The sequence below is a fragment of the Heteronotia binoei genome, chromosome 10 (assembly GCF_032191835.1).
Source record: "Heteronotia binoei isolate CCM8104 ecotype False Entrance Well chromosome 10, APGP_CSIRO_Hbin_v1, whole genome shotgun sequence".
Taxonomy (NCBI): domain Eukaryota; kingdom Metazoa; phylum Chordata; class Lepidosauria; order Squamata; family Gekkonidae; genus Heteronotia; species Heteronotia binoei.
The window spans coordinates 34,205,190-34,227,949 of NC_083232.1; the positions used below are offsets into that span (position 1 = coordinate 34,205,190).

The 22,760-nt window shown below is 53.7% G+C and overlaps 2 protein-coding genes across 3 annotated transcripts in view; one reads left to right on the forward strand and one right to left on the reverse strand.

The window, feature by feature from the left end:
* Positions 1 to 2,253, forward strand: part of C10H10orf67 (chromosome 10 C10orf67 homolog) — a 66,630-nt gene extending 64,377 nt beyond the window's left edge. For both annotated transcript variants that reach the window (XM_060247918.1, XM_060247919.1), the window contains exon 16: positions 1,872 to 2,253. In XM_060247918.1, coding sequence (XP_060103901.1) covers positions 1,872 to 1,987 — 116 coding nt within the window. In that variant the 3' untranslated portion in view covers positions 1,988 to 2,253. The remainder of the gene's footprint in view (positions 1 to 1,871) is intronic.
* A 14,698-nt stretch (positions 2,254 to 16,951) lies between these two features.
* Positions 16,952 to 18,972, reverse strand: PTF1A (pancreas associated transcription factor 1a). Its single transcript, XM_060248005.1, has 2 exons — positions 18,333 to 18,972; positions 16,952 to 17,177 (listed from the first exon to the last, which is right to left on the reverse strand). Exons 1-2 carry the CDS (start codon positions 18,970 to 18,972, stop codon positions 16,975 to 16,977), a joined length of 843 nt encoding a protein of 280 aa, XP_060103988.1. The 3' UTR covers positions 16,952 to 16,974.
* Positions 18,973 to 22,760: the final 3,788 nt, after the last annotated feature.

The following is a 22,760-nucleotide window of genomic DNA, read 5'->3' on the forward strand; positions in this document are numbered from 1 at the left end:
TATTTGTGCTTTCTGGAGAAACGTGTGATGCATGAGTCTGTGTTAGGCTGCAGACAAACAATATTTTAAATTTAGGAGTGTGTGTGTTTTTAAAACGGTGCATTTTGATTAGGCCAGATGAATCTCAATTAAACAATAGCCTGAAATAAACATTGAGTCCACCCCAGTCACTAAACTCATACAATTGTAGATACCATCTTAAATTATGAGTAAAATGCATGAGTAGAAGAAAACAGCTCATCCTGAGAAAGATTTCAGGAACATTCACTGTAAAAGCAACCTTGCTGTGGGCCAACTGACATGGGACAAACTCATGGACTGTCAGCTAGATATGTACCAGAAGTTCCATGCTCAGAACTTAATTTGCAGGCATGCGTGAGCACAGTTCAGATTGAGACCACAGCCCACATGTGCAACCGAAAACACCTCCAGGGAGCCCCTGTTTGCCCCATTTTGGAAACTTTCATATACTGAGTGCTACATGAAAGGGGCAAACAAATCCTGGGTTGCAGACTAGGCTGGAGAAAAATGCTTTGTCCCTTTAATAGAAGTTGAATGTGTGGTCATGAGCAGCTGAAGCATTTCATGGCAGGGACATACAGAACATCCTATTAAGCCTCTGTTGAAAGGATGGTACACTTTTTCTCCAGGCTTGTTGGCAACCCTAGTTAGGTAGCAAGTGCAAGGGCTGATGGGACTGGTGAGAGCTACTCAAACCAGCAGGTGGGAAAATGGCAGTGGGGAGCCTAAAGATGCCCTGGGGAACTATCATAGATCTAGTGCTAAACCCAAAATGGTAATATGTTTACATTAAATGCATTATTTCCATTGTTTTTAATATAAAAGTAGAGTGCCCAGTGCCCACTGATTTGTTTTCCAGCCACTATTGCAGGCAATAAAATAATGCAGTTATGCCTACTAAAATGGAATTAGAGCTTTAATTGACCAGGGACATAGATCCTGCCTGTTCTCCCTTCATACGTACCTGCAATACTCTGCAAATTAAAGGGCTAGTTATGTACAGTTTGAGCCTATGCATGTGTTTTTGGAGCAAGTCACTGCATTCAGTGGGCCTTAGCCCTAAGAAAGCACAATTATGGTTGTAGATTTTGTAATCTTTTGTTTTAAGGAAAAGGGAAGCACAAGTGAAACCAAACACACAGAACAAATGCAAGAAAGAAAAGGAATGGAGCCTAAGAGGCCATACCTGCAGTTGCTGTGAAAAAAATAATGGGGAGTGGGGTGAAATACTGGGTCCAGAGACTTTTATCCTTTTCTTCTGCACATGTGGTTCAGCCCTTTGCCATGTCACCTTCACAAGAACTGTGTCAGGTAGGTTAAGCTGAGAGAAAGTGGTTGGGCTAAGGTCACCAGTGAGCTTGAAGGCTGAGTGAGGGTCTTCCCCCCCACTGCACTATGACACAAACTCTCAAACCACCTCAAGGATCATCCAAGTCTCAGTCAGTAGTGCAGGATTTATGCCTCAGAGGTGTTGCTGGCTTTCTTAGGCAATAAACCCCATTCATCCCAAGCACAGTGAAAGGGAAGAGAAGAATGCTTTCATCATGCTATTCAGCAGTGGAGACACCCACCCCTCAAGGAGTACAGCATACTAATCCCCAGGACTTTTTTTGTAGAAAAAAACCAGCAGGAACTCATTACATATTAGGCCACACCCCCTGATGTCACCATTGCTTCACACGGCTTTTTTGTAGAAAAAGTCTGCAGGAAATCATTTGCATATTAAGCCACACCCCCTGACACTAAGCCAACCGGAACTGCGTTCCTGTGTGTTCCTGCTCAAAAAAAGCTCTGCTAATCCCAAAATTGCATGTTTTAGGTATTTATGATCTTTCTTTTCCTTTTCTCAGCTTCCGAGTCCGAGGATGAAATTGAGGAAGTGGAGGAATTGCCTCCCCCACCGTCACCACTTTCTTCAACCCAACAGTGGGACAGAGCCACAAGTGGGGAGGAAAAGAGCAAATGACTTGTGGGCTGATGGAATTGGCCCTGTCATTTGGTCTCTCTCAGAGAATCTTCCTCCTGTCTAGAGAGACTGGATACTTCCGTCCTCTGGCTGACCTCTAGAGGCATCTGAGCAAAGTAGGCTGTGTAGGAAACCATCCTTCATGCCCTTTCCTGGTGAAGCTTTCTAGCGACAGGGAATGGATGCTCAAGAGCCCCCCCCCCTTTTTTTGCTAGTAGTTTGACCATTTACATCAGTAAATAACTGAGTTACTTTTGCAATTGCAATGTGTTGGTCCTGAATAGAGAGGTTTGCTTCAATCACACATCAGCTCTGTCCCTTTAAGGCAGCTGCTGTAAAGCTGTTTCAGGCCTGCCAGAAGGCTTCAGAAAAACATTCTCTGCCCCCCCATTACCCCAAGCCCAACAAATCACGTGACTTGCTGTTTGTGTAGTATTTGGTTCTTGATCCTTTATTTATTTACATAATTCATATGTACCTTGCCAGTTTGGTGTGGTGGTGAAGAGCATGGGCTCTTATCTGGGAGAACCAGGTTTGATTCCCCATTCCTCCACATTCAACTGCTGGAATGACCTTGGGCTAGTCATAACTCTTTCAGAGCTGTTCCACTCAAGAGCAGTTTCTGTCAGAGCTCTCTCAGCCCCATCTGCCTCACAGGGTGTCTGCTGTGAGGAGGGGAAGGGAAAGGAGATTGTAAACCATTCTGAGACTCCAAGTGAAGGGCAGGGTATAAATCCAATCTCCTCTTCTCCTCCTCCTCTCACCATGGGGACCCAAAATGATTTACATCCCCTGTGCTCCATTCTATCTTCACAATAGCACTGGGAAGTAGGTGAGGCTGAGCAAATGGGACTGGCCCAAAGTCACCCAGCAAGCTTCCATAGCACGTGGAATCTCCCAGATCCTGAATCTCCCAAATCCTAGTCTGACACTGTTAACCGCCACACCACACTGCCCCTCTGTGCTGAGACTATACGGATACCAGACATTTATGCCATGCTTCATGTCTGTATTTTACCTTTTCCTTTAAGGAGCTTAGCACAGGGTATGCCATGGTCTCTCTTTTCTCTTCAGAAAAAATCCTCTGGTGGAAGTGAGGATAAGACAGTGATGCTTCCCCCGACCCGCCAGCTCCATAAAGGGGCCACTTGGTTTATCATTGTGCCCCGGTGACACTTTGACCAGAGTGAGCAGGATCCCTGGGATTGCCCCCCCCCCAGTCCCTTCCCCTGATCATCTTCTTTGGAATCTTAAAGTGAATTTTGTAAATCCAGTTTTGAAAGGTCTTGCTGCCAATAACAGCTCTGCAGCAGAGAAATCCATCGGCAGTAGCTGCTTTGCTTGGCAGCTGTTCCACATAAATCCAGGGCTAGTTCTTATGCACAAGTTCATCCCTTGAGCTTTTCAGATGACTAAGTACCCTTCATGACTGGCAGTTGAATGAGTATGAAAACACCACCAAGAAGTTGATTTGAAAGTTCTCCTGGCCATGGTTAGGGGTTATCAACAGGTCTGGAGATAAAAATGTCCCTTTAAGAGAAGCTTAATGTATGGAATTGAGCAGGTGAAGCTTTTTCATGGGATGGAGGGAAATGTCAACTGGGAAATCCCATTAAGCCAATATTAAAGCAACAAGATAGTTCTTTTATTTAGCCAGTTAGCAACCCTAGTGATTGTGTGTCCTCAGTGGTCCAGAAACATACTCCCTCTAAGCTGTGGAGTCTTGTGAGCAAAAATTTTACTTTATAAGCTGCTGGCATTAAAGTTGTGAGCTACTGCTTAGATTAGTTTGTTTGGGGTCATCCTTCCTGAGCTAAGACAAAAATATGTGACCTGAAGGCTAAAAACCTGTGAGCTAGCTCACACTAACTCAGCTTAGAGGGAACACTGTTCCAGAGTCACTGGATATTGCACATCATCACAGTACAGTTGTTTGAATTGGCCACAGTCTTCATCACCTTGCACGCATGGACACCTCATGCATGTTGATAATAGTTAATTACTAAGCTACAGTAGCACCGGAGGAAAGAATTCTGTCAACATTCCCTCCAGTGGGTGGAACAAAGACACAATGGATTATTTCATTCTTTATGGGGGATGGAATTTGGAAATATTTAAAAAGTATCTTTGTGTATTATCGTAGCAATCACTTAAAAGGTGGCTGGTTTTAATGCATTTTTATTTTAACAGATTCAAGTGTTATTGTATCCAGCCTGGGCTTCAGTTATTTCAAGGTTTAACTTCAACAGTTCTGTTCAATACAAACAGGTCATGTAAAATAGCAAGTAACTTCCTTCACCACTGAACAAAGATAGGTAGCCTTGTTCCAAACAAACTTTCCCAAATCTGTGGTGATATAAACACCTTCCTATGAGGATTAAGCAGAATGACACAGAATTAGAAGAAAAGGGATAGGACATGCACACCTATTGGCATCCTTAGGAACCATTCTAAAATGTGATCCTCCACCTGCAGTTGGAAATAGTAACACAATTTATTCAATCATCTCAGGTCTGGATCACTTTATTGCCACCTCATTCCCTTGCATGTGTGAACTTGGCCTTAATGGGATCAATCAGGTGATGTTTGGTGCACAACAGGTTTATTTTTTTAAAGTGTGTGTGTGTGCGTGCACATGTGTGCACCTGGAAGTCCTGACAACCTCTAATGACTGACCCTACTGGAGGCTGGAGGATATTCAGGGTGGTGGCTGAATTAGAAGCCTTGCTCTGGCTCTGGTATTTCCAAAGAGTCTCCATTCTATAGCTTGCAGAGTCGATCCTAGGCTTAGGCTATCTGGACAGGGGCTGCACTGGCTTTCAGTGCTAAGGGATTGGGCACAACAGTTTCAAAGTGCACCAAGGATCTCTGGGACAAACACAAAAGAACTAATCCAGAAGTCCCCAACCTGTTTGAGCCCGTGGGTACATTCAGGATTCTGACCCACCTTGTAGGGCACAGCAACAAAATTGCTGCCACAGGAGGCAAAGCCAGACACAAAATGATTGCCACAGCTGAACTTCAATTACACAGTGCAGATCCTTGGGCCGTGGTGACAGCTGCTGCCAAAGCAACATTTAAAAGAATTCTACACAGCCAATCAAATTTCCAGTAGTTAATCAGAAGCCTAACTGGCAAAAGGCCTACCTGGCTCTGCCCACTTCCTAAAAACACTTGATGGGCACCAGGTTGGAGACCCTTCAGTCAGCTGATATTGATTGAACCACAGTCCTTCCTCCAACACTTCTGACAATTGGGATATGGACTTGCAGGCCAAGCTTGGGCACCCCCAATTTTAGAAATTGTTTATTTAGTACCTTTTTTATTTAAATAAAAACCTGCATTGTTTCCCACCTGCCATGTAAAACTTTAGCTGCTCATTTCCAAATATGAAGCCTCTGTTAAAGGGGTGGGGCATCCCCCTCCCGTCTGTTGGTGGCAACCCTACAGGGCAACAAATTCGGAGCTATAAGCAGGGGCATCGGGGAAATGCTCAGAGGCTGGGTTTGGGAGAAGCGGCGTCTCTCCACCGCCGCCCCCACACCCATCAACACAATGGTCTGCTGTAAACGCTGCCATTCTTCAGCCAACAGCTCCTGCTCTGTGTGCCACCGGCACTTCCAAAGGATTGTTGCCCTAGAAACTTGGTTTCTATCTCTTGCTATATATCAACAACCTTGTTTTAGCAGTCTCCTGGCTGAATTACAGGGACGCAGTTTGGCGCTTCTTTCAAATTTCCTCCCAGCATTTGGGCCAAAGAAAGGGATTTTTTTTCTCCTTTAGAAATGAATTGGCTTAATTAGTAGGTAGATTAATGGCAATGGCTGGTGAGTTGGTTTCCAGCAGAGTTTCACCAGAGAGGGTTAATCGGAGTCAGGGCTGGAATCTTTCCCAGCACTGGCTGCCAGCCATGTTTCCACCAACCAATCAACCCCAGGAAACAAACGCCCTCCTCGCAATACCTACGGGAGAAAGAGTTGATGGGTCTGCATGGGGAGACAGTGGCAAAGCTGCCCAAACAAGAGGCTGATCCGCTGCAAGACCATTCAAGCGACTGGCCTGCAAGCTTTCTCTCACAGGATGGCTGTGGAGCTGGGTTCAAAACTCAGTTCATTAGGGCGCGCCTGGGGCAGGTCATTTTTGGGTCCTCCTTCCCTATTTAAAGAATACTTCTCACTCTTTTTTGTAAAACGGGTCAGAATGAGTTATCTCTCAAAGGCCTTGCGAAAACTGGTGACATCTTTGTACCTGACCTAAACGGCATTTACAATATGTGCATCATCCAAAGGTGGTAACACCTCCATTCAAAGGGGACTCCGTAAGCATACTTTATATCAGGGGTGGCCAGCGGTAGCTCGCCAGGTGTTTTTTTGCCTACAACTCCCATCAGCCCCAGCCAGCATGGCCAATGGCTGGGGCTGATGGGAGTTGTAGGCAAAAAACATCTGGAAAGCTACCGTTGGCCACCCCTGCTTTATATGTCGAGGTCAAAGTCCCAGTGACTTTTAAAAAACCCAAACCCTTAAGACTGATTCACACGTGGCTGTAAGAAAAGAGGAGGCCCCACTCACCACCGCTTTAATCAGCTCTCCTCGGTGTTCGTGTGAATTCTCCCAGTCGACAAACATGGCGTTCAGAGTGGTGCCAGCTCATATAAAAGTTTTCCATCCATGTTTGGTCGGTCATGACCGCGCATGATCTGTTCCCCACGTGCAAGCCACGGTTTGGCTTCGCAGCTATGGACAACATGTGCGCACCTGTGTACCCTCAGCCTTATATTCATGCAGTCATGTCTACGGGTTTACACAGAAGGCTTGAAAATGCAGCCAAAGTGTGAGATTGTAGCTAACAGATAGAAAAAACCTAGCTGCTGGCTTTAGTAAAGTCCGGCTTTTCATATGGACGACTTGATAAATCAGTGTGTTTGTTGCATCAGAGAAAGGCGAAACTACGCCAAAATCAGAAGCTCCAAATTCTGACAAATAAACGATGTGATCTTTACAAGACAAAGTAAGATTTTTAAAGATTTTAAAACTAGACTCCAAGTTCCCCAGAGATGAAACAAGAACTTTTAAACAAGAGCATGCACTGCAACTTTCGCTCCTGTGTCCTTGTTTCCCCTCACAGCGATAAAAATGCATTCATAGTTCAACTAGCAGCTGCAAAAAAAATAAAAGTCTTGCAAAATAATCCCTGCTGAGAAATGCATATAATAGGAAAAACAGATCGCCTGGAAAGCGGTGTAATTAATGCCAGAAAAGGCCAAGCCGGTTTCATAGTTTGTCTTTTGAGGATATCAAAACGAGACCTAGTGAAAAATGACGCATGCTTGAGCATTTCAGAAAGCTGGCAACTGGCAGAGGCTCTGCCCCCCCCTCACACTCCCTCCCCCCTTTTCTCTTTAACTTTCTGCCTCTGAACAAAGAGGTCGGCAGAACTAGCTAGGTTGTAATGAGTTCTGTGTCCCTAGCCCATTAAGGGCATCATGGAAACATATTGTATCGAGATAGGTTGGAAGAGAATACCGGGGATGAAAGAGAATGGGTGCTTTGATCAGCTCCCTGGGGTCCTGAGGGCGCACAGACCGGCTTGCAAGGCCTTATTCAGCTCCAGCGAGACACACTTACAAGACCATTCAATGTGATTTGCATATCTGTAATTTATCACATTGGGTCCTCCGAACATTTTTTTTTCTTTGCAAGGTAAATAAAAGTTGGGCTGAATAACACAAGTATCAATCATCTTAAAGCGAGGGGGAAACAAGTCGATTGGAACCCAGACTAACGCTGAAGAAGTCTGCAAAGGGGCGAAAGAAAACGCTTTAAGGCCAGCAAAGGGAAATTGCAAAGAATTCCTTTAGACAACAGGTTCAAGGCTAGTTTTTTTTTTTTTTTTTAAGCCAGCCTGTGGCAACAGTTGCTATCCGTTGCTGTCCCGCCGCAAACAAGCGTTTGGGAATCCAACTCGTAAAAAGGAATCGCCCCAAGGCACGTGGGGAGGGAAGATAGATGTGTGTGTGCGTGCCAAGGCAAAAATAAACTTCGGCACCTTGTTTGGGGGAAAATACGTTTCTGCCTTAGGAGACACACAGGAGACCCTTTTTAACCTCGTTGAATCTTCCTTAATTTCAGGAGTCCCTCTTCTATTACTGACAGTTCTTTCTAGAGAGCGCGAGAAGAGATAAAAATCGCCTCCCCTTATTCCCTGTCCCTGGAGAGGAAAAGCGTTTTGGGTATTCGAGTCTCAAGACAAGAGGCAAGTTAACAGGCCGGCATTGTTCGACTCTTTAACAAACTTCAGTTAAACAGCAAACAAGAATCTTCAACTTGACCTTGGAAAAGGGCTCTGACGCCTCCAGCTAATCTATCAAGCCACCCCCCCGTGACAATGATGCATTTCCAAGTATTGTCAGATCATGAAAAGATTGATAAATTCGCCTCTCCGCACACTCAGACGGAAGGCTCCTTTTGGAGAGAAGCTTGCTGTAAAAAGTGCGCCGCCTCATCCGCAGGTCTTGTGTAGGGCGGGGGCGGCGAAGAAGAGAAACGAGCTCCCTTAAATCAGGGCGGTCATATTTCTTGGAGGAGCACGAGAAAGCTGGGGACAATCCTTCTCATATTAAACGCAATATTATCCTTCTCATATTAAACGCAATATTTCTTGGCTTTGGCGAGGAACAAAAGTCATAGCAAGACGTCTTTGTGACTAATTCAGTCAAAGGGCCGGCTCTGGTTCCCCTGCAGAAAGGTCACCGGCGTTGTGTATGGTCCACCAAGGGGGGGTTTTCACAGGGAAAGCGGAGCCAGCTGTCCCTGTCACACTCTCCCCACTGGGGGAGCACGCACTGGGCATGGTTGTTAACTTCATTCTACACCTGCAAAATCTACCCATTTCCAAGACTTTTCAAGGGTTGTTTTCTTTCTGAAGCCCCTCTTCTTCTTCTTTTTTTGGCCTCCTCCACTTTGACAACGACTATTCAAGTTTGTCTTGAAAGCGCCGGGAAGGAAGGGGGCCGCTGTCTAAGCTTCGGGCGGGTGCCCATTGAGCGCCTAGCCAAAGGAGCTGCCTGCCACAAAGCAAAGTTTGACAAAGTCCCAAATACTTTGCGCCAACGTGGAAACGGCCTGTTGCTAACGGAAGTGCCCTTTAGCCAAAGCTCGGGCTGCAGGCGAAGGGCCGCCGGCCAGGCAAGCTTCTTCCCTTGGCAAGGGCCTGTCCTCCTTGTTTGTTCGCCGGTCTTCATCTCTTGGCCGGAGGCACAAAAGAAGGCTCCCCCCCCCCCCACACACACACTTCCTTCCTTCTTGGGCTCTGCCCCGGAAAACCGTCCGCAAACGCCCAGCGCCAGGAGGCTGCCTCCCGGGCTCCTGAGAAGAGCTCGAGCTCTTAGTTCAGAGGCGATCGCTTTAATTGGGAGGGCATGTCACCCCCTTGCAGCGGGCCACGTTCACCCTGGCGGTGCGCGCCTCTCCCAAGTCCCCGAGGGGCCTTGGCGAGGGCCAGAGCTGGCTGGAGTGCCGGGGAGGTTTCCCGGAAACGAAGGAGCGCCTGCCTTGGTGGCCACAGCAGCCTGGCCGGGCCTCTCCACAGCTCCCAGCCAGAGGGCGGCTTGCAGCCGAGGCAACTGGGCCCCAGGCCCCTCGCCCACGCGGGCGGCCTGCTGTGGGCCGTGGGGCCGGGCCGGGCCGGGCCAGGGTGGCGCGCCTCAGCAGCCCTGCGAGCGGGAAAGCGCCGCCCAGGCAGCGCGACAGGCGCCGGGCGCAACAAGTTGCCTCATAGCAGGTGCGCCGGAAGGCGAGCGGGAAGGAGCTGCTGGCGCGGCCGGCGAAGGAGGCGGGCTGCGGCCAGAGCCCCGCGGCGGGGGTCCAGGGGGCGCAGTGGCCTCGGGGCAGGGCCTGGCGCAGAGGCGGCGGCGGCGAGCGGCAGCGTCCCGAGTGGCGCCAGGGGCCCGGGCTCCTCTTCCTCGGCCAGGCGGCGGCGGCGGGGGGCGGGTCTCGGGGAGCAGGCGAGCTTCCCCCCTCCGCTGTCCCCTCGGGCTGCCCGCAGCGGCTGGCCCGCCTCCCCCCCGCGCGCCCAGGCCTCAGGCCCGCCCGCCTCGGCCGCAGCCCTCTTGGAGACCTCCATGCGCAACGAGGCCGGGCCGGGCGGAGAGCCTTTCTTGGCGGCTCCTTGCCAGCCTCTCCGGGCCTCCGGGCCGAGGCGAAGGGCGCCGAGGCTCCAGCAGGGGGTCCCCCCCGCTCCGGGCTCCCCTGAGGAGGCTCTTCGCCGGCTCCCCAGAGCCCCGGGGGGCGAGGAGAGAGGCAGGACGCAGGCGCGTCTCCAGCCCGGGACCCTCCCCAGGCGCTCGCGCCACAAGTTGGGGAGACTTTGGCCAAGTTGGCCACAGAGCCGCTTCCCGCTCGAGCGCCGGCCTGCAGCCCCTCGGAGGCCTGCTTGAGGCCTCCGGGGGGCTCCCCAGGGGAGGCTGAGGGTGGACTGAAGCCGGGGGGGGCAGGGGGGGCGAGGAGCGAGGCTTTGAGGCGGCCCGGGGAGGCCCCTGCGCACCAAGCTGGCGGCGCGCTCAGCCAAGGAGAGCCGCTCTCTTGTGCAGCCGCGCGCGCCTCATTCGCCGCGCCAGCCACTCAGCCTCCCCCCGCCCCCGCCCCTTTGTTCGCCTTAAAAGTAATGCTGCGAATTAAAAGACATGACAATGTTTCCCCCCGGCTCACAAGTCCCAGAGAAGGGCCCTTGAGCTTGGCAAAAATCAGGCGAATCATTCAGCGTGCCACCCCGCACCTGTGATCTTGGCATTGAAAACCCCGCAGACCTATTCCCTATTAAACTTAATTATTCCCCCCAGGCACACAATGGTTGAAATGGAGCAGGTTGGAGTCTGTTTATTGGTCGTAAATGTTTTTCTGAAGATCTTCTGAATCTCATTGTTAGCTCGTTGTTTGAGGCTGCCCTCTTTCTTTCAGCCGAGAGTAGCCTTGGACTTTTCAATTTTCAATCGTAACATCTGCTTAATCGTACGGATCAAAATATGGAGACACAAAACATATGTAATGGTGGATTTGTTAAATCCTGGTAATGAGTTATTAACAAGGGAAAACAATAGGCCAGGATGGTGAGAGCCTTATGGTAACAGAGTCACTTTATGCAACGCTTGACGTTCCCCTTCTTGATAAATGGAACTAAGGTCTGAACACCAGGTGATAGCAAGAAAATCAATGTCTTTAGAGGCCGGCACGGAGACTTTTTTTTCTGTGTGAAAAATTAGGAGACATAAAATTTAATTGGCTGATCAGAGAAAGGGGGGGAAAGCAGCGGCCTTAAGTTTAATTGCCAGTTGAAGGCTGAGACACACACAACAGCACAAAAAATAAAACAAAACTTGGGCCTGTTTGTTTGCTTGCATCCCAGCTCCCTTTGCAAGTGCATCATTGAAAATGTGTTTTATTATAACACATGTCATGCTTTACAGTTCCCATATTGTGTCAAGACAATGCTTAATGGTACATTAAAGACAAGCAAACCATGCCAACACGTCTTGGAGACATTGTGAGGGCCTCTCTCCCTCTTTGCTTGTTTTAGGCAGCTGCAGCCGCAGCACCCAGAAACACAAAAAGAACAAGTTTGAAATACCAGGTGCATCCGAGAGAAACCCGACAGGGATTGATATGTTATAGCCCAGGACATGAACCTAGCAATAAAGATATCATTTCGATTGTCTGCGGCTTCCACGCCATGTAAAAAGCAAGAGGCGCCCGGGCAGCCCGCTTTTGCCGGCAGCGACGCGGGCCCTCCCTGGGTTTCCCTGGCTGCCTCGGCCAAATCCGAACACCTGTTGGCCAGACCTCACAGCCCGTCGTGGGAATCGTTGCCTCCCAAGGCTTCCCGAGCGCGAAAGGGCCATTTGTTGTGGAATGAGCGCGGGCCCATTCCCACAGGCCTGGCGGAGGGGGAGGCGCGGGGGGTGGGGAAAGGCACCCTCAACTGGTGTTTGTTCGTCCTGGCAGCTGCTCCCCGATGCCCCCGCAAAAGAGACCTTAATGGGGATGGGATGAGTTCATGCCTAGCCCAGGTTTCACACCCCATATATTACAGGGGCCTTAATCCCAACATGGGCCGATTGGAAGGCCTGGGAAGCCCAAGGGAGCAGGTTCTCACTCAGCTCGCCTCTGCGCCTTCGCCCGGGCTGGCGGGAGAAGCCTTCCCTTTCCCAGACCTTCCCGGCGTGGGGCTCTGAACGGCTTCCTTGTCTCCCCGCCCCGGTTTTGTATGGCTAAATGGCCTTTTCAAGGGGCATCACGAATGCCATCGGGCTCAAGGGCCAGGGCGGGCTGGCTGGTGGGGAAGCCAAGCAGGGGGATATGGCGGCAGCAGCAGCAGCCTTGGGGTGCCGCTTTGCATCCCCCCCCGCCCCCCTTTGCTTTGGAGCATAAATCAGGGGCTCTGTAGCCCGAGGGGGGGCAGGAGGGGAGGGGAGGGGAGGGGCCCGTGGGCGGAGGCAGGAGCTGCCCCCAGCATCCCTTCCCGACCAGGCTGGGGGAGCAGCAGCTGAGCTCCCCCAGAAGAGAGGGCGCCCAGCAGCCTCCGAAAGATTTGCCCTCCTGCCGCCAAGCGGGCACTCCTCCTGCCGGTCGAGGGGCTCCTTTGCGAAGCCTCCTCTCGGGACCCTGCAGATCTGGGGCTCTCTCGGCAGACGAGATCGCGGTCGTTCGCTGAGCCCCACATTCTTAGCCTGGGCTGTTTCAAGGACGACGCAGATCTTTTCTCTCTCTTTTTTTCCAGGCTATTTTACTTCCGATCAGACTGCAAAGATGGGGAGGGAAGGGGGGGCGGGCGAAGAGATGCATAATTCATTGCCGTATAACCCACGAGCCTAGAGGGAGGGAGGGAGGGAGGGAGGGAATCCATCTATGAATATTGTTATTGTTGTTCTTGGGGGGGGGGGGAGAAGAGAGAGAAGGCAGGTTTCAAAGACTTGAATAGCTGTCAATCATGCAAGCCCACACGCTGGTTCTTCCAGTGCCAAGGCAAGCAATATTCTCTCTCTCACACACACACACACACACTCACACAAACTCACACGCACACGCCCAGGCACAGAGACCCTGCCCACACCGCTGCTGCCTTTCTAGGGAGTATTCCTCCCGCCTCCTCCAAGCCTTCCCCGCAACGTGGCTGGAATCTCCCCCAGGACGGAGAAGCCCTGGCTTAGCCAGTGAAAGGGCCGAGGGGTGGCTGGCTGGCTGGGGTTTCTCTCCAGAGCTTCTGCAGCCCGGCTGAATGGAGGGGAGGCGAAAAGAGCCCGTCAGTCTCCTTGAAGGTGCCTTTTCAAGGGACTTGCCAAGTCCAGACAGGAGAGTGACAAGAGAGAGACGGGGGGGGGGGGGGTCCCAGGCGAGCCGCGGCTCTTCCGCTTGATGTGCACCGCACTAAAGGCCGCGAGGAGGAGGCCCTGAAGGACACAAGAGCAGTGCGCACCCCGCACGCACAGCACAGCAGCCCCAGCCCAGAGGGGTGGCACGGCCCAAGGAAAGGTGCCCCCCCCACCGACAAGGCCTGCAGTGTCTGAACCAGGCAGGGGCACCGCGCACCCACACCGCCGCGCCCTCCCCAGGCGAATCGGGCCACGACGGCCAGTTGACTTTCTAACGCAGGGTCATAGAATCATCGAGTTGGAAGGAACCCCCCGGGGTCATCTAGTCCAGCCCCCTGCACAGTGCGATTCCAGGCCGCCTCCCCCCCCCCTCCCCACTCCTCCCTGCGCGGCTCTCCTCGGGGTTTAACGAGCTCCTAATACGGGACGGAATCGATTTCGAGTCGGGCTCTTCTGCCCTCGCTTTCTCTCCTGCTCCCCCAGCGGGGAAGGCTGCAGATTCGCTGCGAGGCCCGCTCTCTCTCCCCGCATTTTTGTCTCGCCGGGGGCTTTTCTGCTTCCCCGGAGTTGGGCGGGGCGGGGGGACCGAGCCTTGGAAATTGCTCCGGGGGGAGGGGGGGTCCCTGTCCGGCGGGCCTAACTAGGTGAATGCCCCAGCCCCCTCCCCGAAAGTGGCCTCGCGGGGCGCCCCTGGCTGGCCGGGCAGCTCTCGGAAGGGCTGGCAGCTGGCCTGGCCTCCTCCCGGGGGACCCGCCCGGGCCCTGGCGGCGACTGACAAGCGGCGGGTACCACGGGAAAATCCGCACCTGTGGCCTTGGCCAGCAGCAGCAGGCGCAGAAGCTGCAGCAGCAGCAGCCCCCGGGGCCTGCCCTCGGCCACCTCCCCCCCCCCAGTTCCCCGGGGAAGAAAGCCCCCCCCCCATATCCCCGAGCAGGCCTGGTTAACCCCTCCCTGACCAGGCTCCCCCGGGCGCGCAGGGCCCTTCGAAGCCCCTCGCCTTGCCAGCGGACTCTTCCGCTTAGGACTGCGCTGCAAATGGCCTCTGTCGCGCTGGCTCCCCGCCCGGTCCAAAGCGTTCGTCTCAGGCCTGTCAGACCCAGGCGCTGCGCTCAAGCGAAGGGCCGGCACGCGGCGCCGCCAGGAAACGACCCATTTCCTCTCCAGGCCCCCTTTCCAGCACTCTGAGGATCTGTTTTGTGCCTCACCCCCAAATCTCCACCCGCGCTGCGGAGAAAAGGGGGGGCTGCTGTTGGTGCTGGCAGACTAGCTGGCCTCGGGAAGAACACAAGCCCCCCCCCGCCCACAGGCTCAGGCAGCCCAGCCCAGGGGAAGGAGAATGCAGAATTTCTCTCTGCTGTTGGCAGGCAGGCTGCTGCTGTCGATTGTTAGGGCAGGCTGCACTCGAAGGCGATCGCCATTAGTCCCATTTTACGGGTAGCAAGTTGAGGCTGAAACTGAATTGGTCAAATTCTCCTGTGGGTCAAGGGACGAACATATGAACACATGAAGCTGCCTTATACTGAATCAGACCTTTGGGGACCATCAAAGTCAATATTGTCTTCTCAGACTGGCAGCGGCTCTCCAGGGTCTCCAGCTGAGGTTTTTCACACCTATTTGCCTGGACCCTTTTTAGTTGGAGATGCCAGGGATTGAACCTGGGACCTTCTGCTTCCCAAGCAGATGCTCTACCACTGAGCCACCGTCCCTCCTGGCTCTGGTTTCCCCAGTAACCACACCAAGGTGTTTCAGGTGGTGCGGACCACGAATTAGTATGATTCACCTTTCAGTATATCGTAAATGCTATCGTACATTTTCCCCACGAAAATTTTGGACTACGATATTATTGCTATTACAATAAGACGCCAAAGTGGCTTTAAAAAATCAAGATCTATCAGTACTGTAGAAGGTTCGGGTTAAGATTTGCCCAGCATTCAACTGGGAGGCGAAAGCCTCGGTATTGTCCATGAGTTCTGAAGGACTGCTTGTTTTCAGCTGCATAGATTCACTGGGGTGATTAGCTAGATACCAGTCAGAGTCAGCAAGATTCTCGGGGCATGAGTTTTCCAAAATCAAACCTCCTTTGGCCATAGGAGGTTCATGTTCCAAGCTCTCCAAAGCCCATATACCCAGAACATTTTCTTGGTCTCTAGGCTCATGCACAGCCCAGACTCCGGAATTCTTGTTGCCCTCTAAGGTGCTACTGGACTGGCATCTCGCTGTTCTACTGGATTACCCACTTGAAATGACCACCTTGATGGTCTCCTTGAGGAAGCTGCCTGATATCGAGTCCAACATGCTAGAAGCGCCACCCCCACTCGGGCAAAAGAGCGCACGAGTCTATTGAAACTGGTACTTCCAGCAGAGTTTATGCAAAAAAAAATACTAGTACAAACTCGCTGCAATAACAAAGAACCGAGATGAAATGAGCCTAGAGGGAAAGTTTTCCTTGGAGTGGACAAAAGCCCAGGCTCAAAGGAAAGTGGTCCAAATGGGGCAGAATAAAGGGAGAGATTCCTCTGCCTAAGCCACCACTCTCCAAGAGAGCAAAGTTGGAGTCCAGTAGCACCTATAAGACCAACAAAGTTTTATCCAGAATGTAAGCATGCACGCGAAAGCTTACATTCTGAATACAAAGTGCTGGCAGACTCCAACTTTGTTCTATTGCTTCAGACCAACACGGCTGCTCACCTGGATCCATCACTCTCCAAACAATTCTGGAAGGGGGCATTTGATAGGCGGAGCTGTAAGGCACAAATCCTATACAGCACGGTTACCATTCTTCTAACAAACCTTGGGCTTTGCTCTTTGAAAGCAGTCTCCCCCCCCCCCCCCACGGAAGTAGCACTGAAGCGTTTGTTGCCAGGAAGGTGGCATCATCCCTATAACGTAGCTAAAATCAAATGAAGTGTGCATGTACAGGGCCGCTTACGCCCAGAATTAAATTTCGTTGGTCTTAAAGGTGCCACTGGACTCAAACTCTGTTCGAGGGCTCCCCACACCTGAATCTAAAATGGGATGAGGATTTGCTGAGGGGGAGGGAGCAGGCCAGATCTCATGGGAAAGCAGAGAGGCAGGCCATCTAAGCCTCTCGTACTAAACTTTCATGTGAACCCGCTTGTGAGTCGAGAAATGTTCTCTTGGAGTCTGTGGGTACCCCCGACATCGTACACGTGGTTTGTTCCCTCATTTGACCAGACTTTAGCATCCACTTCCCGTTCCTCCGCACATGCGCGCTTCCTCCAAAGGAATCACCTTGGATTTAATCAGAGTTTATTATAACAATATAATTGGCATATTCATCACATGGTAATAAATTATCTTCACAGTTTCTGGAAAGTGTTTTCTTTTCCCAGCCAAAAAAATAAAAATGCCTGAAAGGTCCTGCTGGAGAAACTGAAATCATTGCATATTTCATAATTAAAATAAATTATATAAATTATACATTCAAAAAAGGCAGTTCTGTTTCAGAAAATCTACGTAATAAATAGATAAATAAAAAGTTGATTGCCATTAGAAGACTTTTTTTTGTATTGTAGAGTACCTTTAAAATATAAGTCTTTAGGTACAAATGTACAGGTATAAAGATTAGTCTATATGTATACAGGAGAAAAGCGTTCCCGCTTCACGAGAGGAAGTCAAAGGGGGGCTCGTTTTCGATGTTGTTGAGGGAGGGCTGCTTGCTTAACTTCCTGGGGTCTTCCGGCGTCCACACTTTAGCCGTTCTAATAATGTTTTGTTCCTTGAGCTGTTTTTCGTCTGTCCAGGAGAGGGAATGTCCAACCAGAGGAGGAAGTCCATAATCCGGGTCGCTCGGAGAAGGCGATCCTGGGGGTGGGATGGGGGGACAGACCGAAGGAACAGGTCAGGCCACGCACCGAAAGGTGTGTCAGAGTCAGCCCGGCTCCCACCCCACCCCACCCCACCCCGCTCCTCTCGCTTGACTGCTGCGGCGCTGCCTTGCGCGCCTGTTGCCTGCAGCGGGAACCAGAAGCCCCCCTCTCTCCCCGTACCTTCCTATCCCCCCCTCCCCCGCCACCCGCGAGGGAATCTACTCTCCAGCGCCGGGAAAGGACGGCTTCACTCTCCGGGGCTCGCGCGAAGCTCCTGCAGACCACCGGGAGGAAAGCGCTTTCCTTTGGGGACTCTTGGGCTGGGTGGGTCGCAGGCGCCTCTGCAGAACTAGCGCCAAGAGCGATACTCAGGGACCGACGACCCCCCCCCCCCTCTAGTGGCTCAGTGGGATTCCTGAAGAGGGGAGGGAGCCTGGCGACCGGACTTCTGGGGCTGGTTGCGGCCCTGAAGTGCGCTCTGCTGCCGGCCTGTCTCCAGTGACCGGGAGGCGCCGAGTCCCTGGGGGCGCGGAGCGGGTGGGAGAGCGCCGGCATGGCAGCCTGTTGCCCTCCGCTCTTCTCTATCTCTGCTCCTGCCCGACTGCTTCAGAGGCGCCCGGGGTCCAGGGGGAGGCTCCCTGACGGTTGCGCGCCACGGGTGGGACAGGAGGCTGAGGGGCAGCCTTTGCGGTGGGGATTGTCCCAGCCTGGGGGCCATCGAGGGGGCGCAGAAAGCAGGCGTGCACCACCGGTGGTGCTGGGGGTGCGGCAGGGTGCTTGAGAGCGAGGGAGGCCTGGAAAGGTGAGGCTGGCTGGAGCCCAGGCTCGCTGGGGCTTGAGGGCGCTTTGGCCCCGGCTGAACAAAGGCGCCCGTCCCATCCACGTCGCGGGGGGCTCAGTTTCAACTGGGCTGCCGCCGCCAGGCCTGCCAAGCAGCCATGCTGCAGGGTGGGCGGGTTGCGCAGCCTCGCTGAAAGCAAAGCGCCCCGCGAGGAGGGCAGGCGAGTCCCGCGGAGGAGAGCTTTAGCCGGCCTCGCCTTTCCGACGGAGCGCGCGTGGCGGGGGGGGGGGGGGGGAGGCGGCAAGGGCAGGCTAGCGCTGGGGCTGCCCCCGAGGGGGAGGGTCCCTCTGCTCCCCGGGGGGGACTTACTGGTGCCTCGGTGGCAGATGATGACCTTCTTGGGCGGGCAGGGCCCGGGCTGGCTGCCGGCGCTGCGCAGGGGCAGGTCGGAGCGGACGAGCTCGCTGAGGAAGTGGATGTAGCCGATGGCCAGGCGGAGGGTGTCCACCTTGGACAGGCGCTTCTCGTAGGGCAGCGTGGGGATGTGCGAGCGCAGGCCCTCGAAGGCGTCGTTGATGGACTGCATGCGCCGCCGCTCCCGCACGTTGGCCGCCTGGCGCAGCTGCTGCAGCTCCGCCTCGGAGCGCACCCGCCGCCGCCGTCGCGCCGCCCCGCCGCCGCCCAGCCCCTGCCCCGCCGCAGCAGCCCGCCCGCAGCACTCCTGGTAGGCGGCCAGGCTGGAGGGCGAGGCCGAGGAGGGCGGCGAGAGGGCAGGGCAGCAGCAGGCGCCGTCCGACTGGCCCCCCGGGCGGCAGCAGGGGTGGAAGGGCCCCGCCAGGAAGTCCACCTCCTCTTCCTCCTCCTCCTCCTCGCCCTCCAGCAGCTCGTCGCCGTCCAGGGGGTCTCGGGAGGAGTGGTCGGTGAAGAACTCCTCGTCGTCGAAGTAGGGCGCCGCTGCGGCGAAAGAGTCTAGCCCGGCGGGGAAGTGCTCCAGCAGCACCGCCTCCATGCCGCCGGCCTGGGGCTGGGCCCCGTGGGGGGGTGTGTGAGCGCGCCTCTTTCTCCGGCTCAGCCCCCCGCGCGCTTCTTGGGAGCGGCCCCGGACGGGCTGGCGGGCTGGCTGGCTTGCGCGCGCTCTCACTCCCCGGCGGGAGGCTGGAGACGCACCGGAGCGGAGGGCCGGCACGCGAGGCCTCTTATAGGTACAACCCCGGGCGCGTGCCATTAACCAGCGGCGCCAGCCAATCAGAGGGACCGCCCGGGCGGGGGGGGGGAGGAGGCGGCCAGAATGGGCGGCGGAGGGACCCGCGGAGAGGAGGGGGGGAGTGAGGCGCACCTAGGCGGCGGCTGGAGGGGGCGGGGCCGCCCCTTCCCCTCCCCGCCCGGCGCTCTGCCTGCCCTGCCCCCCCCCCCTCCCGAGTGGGCCGTCCTCGAAGGCGCCGGCTTTCCCGACGAGCTACAGGTGCACAGCAGAGAAGGACGGGGCGCGGCGGGGGTGCTGCAGCCAGAGCAGGGCGCAGGGCCCCGGGACTCGCGCGCGCCGGCGCTGTCAAACAAGCAAGGAAGTGTCTGTTGAGTGACTGGTCCGCAAGTCCAAAAGCAACATCTCCGCCTGCCCTTATAATGGAAAGTAAGCGCCAGTAGAATCAATTGGATGTGTTTCCAGAGTGAAAGAGAGAAGGCGGCTAATAGAGCGAAGCCTGTTTGTCTACGAGTCTGGGAAGGAGAGCGAAAGAACTGGGCATTTTCCAAGGACTGTTGTGCGGGGCGGCGGTGGGGGGCAGTACTTGAAGCATTGCTCTAACCTCTTCTTCGGGAATGTCCTATGAAATAAATCCCCCTTTATATAGGAGTTTTAACTGGGAGGTAGATTTGGGTTTGCTCTGTTCCATTGCCATCGCCGTGCCTTCCACGTCCCCTGAAAGACCAGGCAGGCCTCTTGCACTCCGTATGAATGCCCCGACCAGACCTGTCTGGCTCCCCGCGCCCGGCCTCTCGGTCACCCAAGGGCGCGAGGTTAGCACACCGGCTCTGCTAGGCTAGAGGCGCGGCCGCGGGGCTCGCAGGGCTGCTCTTGGTGGAGGGGGTGACGAAGGGTTGAGCCTGCTCTGGCGCGCACCAGCCTTCGCAGGTCAGCCCCGAGTCGACCCCCCAAAAGTGTTGGGAAACGCACCTTCTCCTCCATGGGAGGAATCAAGGTTGAGTCTGAGGGATAATTCAGCGGCTACGACCCCAAGAGCCCCTGCCAACTGCATTTCCCACGGGGCGCAAACCTCAAAGAGGCTTCCAAAGGAATTCGCCTGAAGGTCTTCCATTCATTCGGGATCTGAGGGTTTCTCTCCCCCGATACTGATCTGTTCGGTGTCGGGTTCTTGCTCCGGAGAACCAATACAGCCCTACCATTCTTTAATACACATCTTCAAAACTGATGCGCACAACTGAGAGTCCAGGGTAGCTTTCCTGCACATCAGACCAAATGTGCTGCGCCAATCCCGCCCGCCTGGATTCCACCCCTTCTTCGCGCTCGATCCGGGCATGGGAAACGGAGAGGTGGTCCCAGGCAAGGACTCGCCCGCCCCACTTCAGTTCCCCACCTGTCGCCAGCGATGAATAATGAGCTGCCTGGCAGGGCTGTTGTGGGGACAAGGGAGGCGGGCCTGCTAAACCGCTCTATGTCGCCCAAGCGACAACTGCATCACGGCTCGTGTCAATCCTTGTTGGCGCTCCTTATTACCCTCTCTGGCCGCAGGGTGGTTGGAAAAGGCCCGGTTCAATTTGCCCTCTCCCGTTTGGGCTGTGTGGGGCTTGCTGCTAAACAAAAGTGATGAGACTTGGGGGCTCTCAAGGTCACAGCCGGGGGTGACCCCCCACCCCCAGCTCTGGAGGAGGATCGATGATGACTGTGGGGCGCGGGGCAGAACCCGGGAGGGAGAGCGGCGCTCCGCTATCTTAATGCGCAAGAAGGCCAGCGCCAGGAGGGTAATGAGTGACCAGACTTCAAAGCCCTTCGGGACCTGCGATGATAACACGAAAAACAAGGAGCACCGGCCAGCGAACAAAGGCGCGATTCTTGGGCCACCCTGGCTTGGGATCAAGCCATTCTGCAGAAGAGGGAATCAGAAAGGTGGTGGCGAGGGTGAAAGGGGATGTGAATCGATTCCTCCATCCATCACGGATTAGCCCTGTGGGTCCACTGCGGTTGGCGCTGCTTCTGCCTCCGGAGCTTTTGGTAGACGTTTGGTAGACAACCTGTGGGTAGACCCGATGCCTTGGAGTTTATTCAGCAAGGGAAGCATTGCCTATTTCATTGCGACATGTAGCCAAGCTCACTGCCCTGAGCGACCTGTTTTGAATGAACCTCCTTTGGTTTGTGGAACAGAGCGAACTGCGTCACATGCAGGCTTAGTTGGCGTCGGGGGAGGCTTTAAAACAAGAAGGGCTGGGATTCAGGCCACTCTGGAGGTCCTTCCTTCCTTTGTCCTCGAAACTGTTACTCCAAATCAGACAGGGTGGCGAAATGGTCCTGGCTCTTGAGGAAGACAAGTGTGCAGAATTCCTTGGACTTGAATCTGAGTAACTCTCTTATTGGCTCAATTTCCCATCCATAAAAGCGGAGATACAGAGATTTGCATTGCACCATAAACTGTAGCACTGGACATCGTAAAGATAGTTTTGGCGGGGGAGGGGAGGTATTCATTCAACGGGCAGTGTAAACGCTAAGCGTTTGTGATCTCCTTACTTCTAGAGCAATTTACTGACCTTAAAAACAGGGTTTGGGTTCAACTTAAGCTAAGGGCCCTAGAAGGTTCTTGTTGAAAATCCCGCCTCAGTAAGGACTGGTTTGAAAATATGGTGGGAAAACGCTCAGTGTAATGATGAGCAGTTTTAGAGGCGCAAAGAGCGCCAGGATCACTCGCGGCAGCGCCCTCCATCTTCTCCACCGCGCCGCTTGACCACTGTGACCAATGGACGACCAAAGCGTGATGAGCAAGCCGTGGATGTTGCGCCTTGACGGCATATCCACCTTCTGGACTCCGGACAGCAAGCGCGAGAACAGAACAGAAACCGGGGTGAATGCCCAGTTATTCCAGGCGACTCGGTTAAGAAGCAATTGCACAACTAAACCGGGGGAAAGAATCCGGCTTCGTTATGCCTTAACGCTGACAAAAGTGACCTGGGCAATCCTAGTGCTTCCCCAGTTTCGCCTCTAGACTCCACTCACCCTCCATGGCGGGCGGGGGGTGGGGGGGACACGTTTGGGGTTTCCCTGCAACATAACGAAATCCATAATGACAGAGAATCCAGAAACCGGAGCAAAAGACGAAGCCAAGCAGTTCCAGTTTCTTCCATTGGTCTCTCCATGGGGCGCACTGCCCTTGTGCTCATCCATAACCCCTTCACAGAGGGTGCAAGGCATGGCTATTCCTGAGGCTGCTGCTACATGGGGTAGCACATAGATGAAAACAATGAAGGAAGTGGGTATTTTTTCTTTGATCTTCCTGGTTCCTCTACCATTCTCATCATTTGCATTCTTCTTGAAGGGGACTGACTTTGACACCATGGGCCACAATGAGGCAAAAAAAAAAAAAAAGGAAAACAACACCAGCATCATTGCCAAACAGCCCAAGTTGTTCTTTACCATTTGTGTATTCTACATTTATGAATTCCTTCTTCCATCCCTGAACCCAAAAGATCTGTTGGAATACACAAGCATCCCCACTTGTGTCACCAGTGAGCTCAAAGAATCACAGAGTTGGAAGGTACCCAACCCCCTGCACAATGCAGAAAATTCACAAA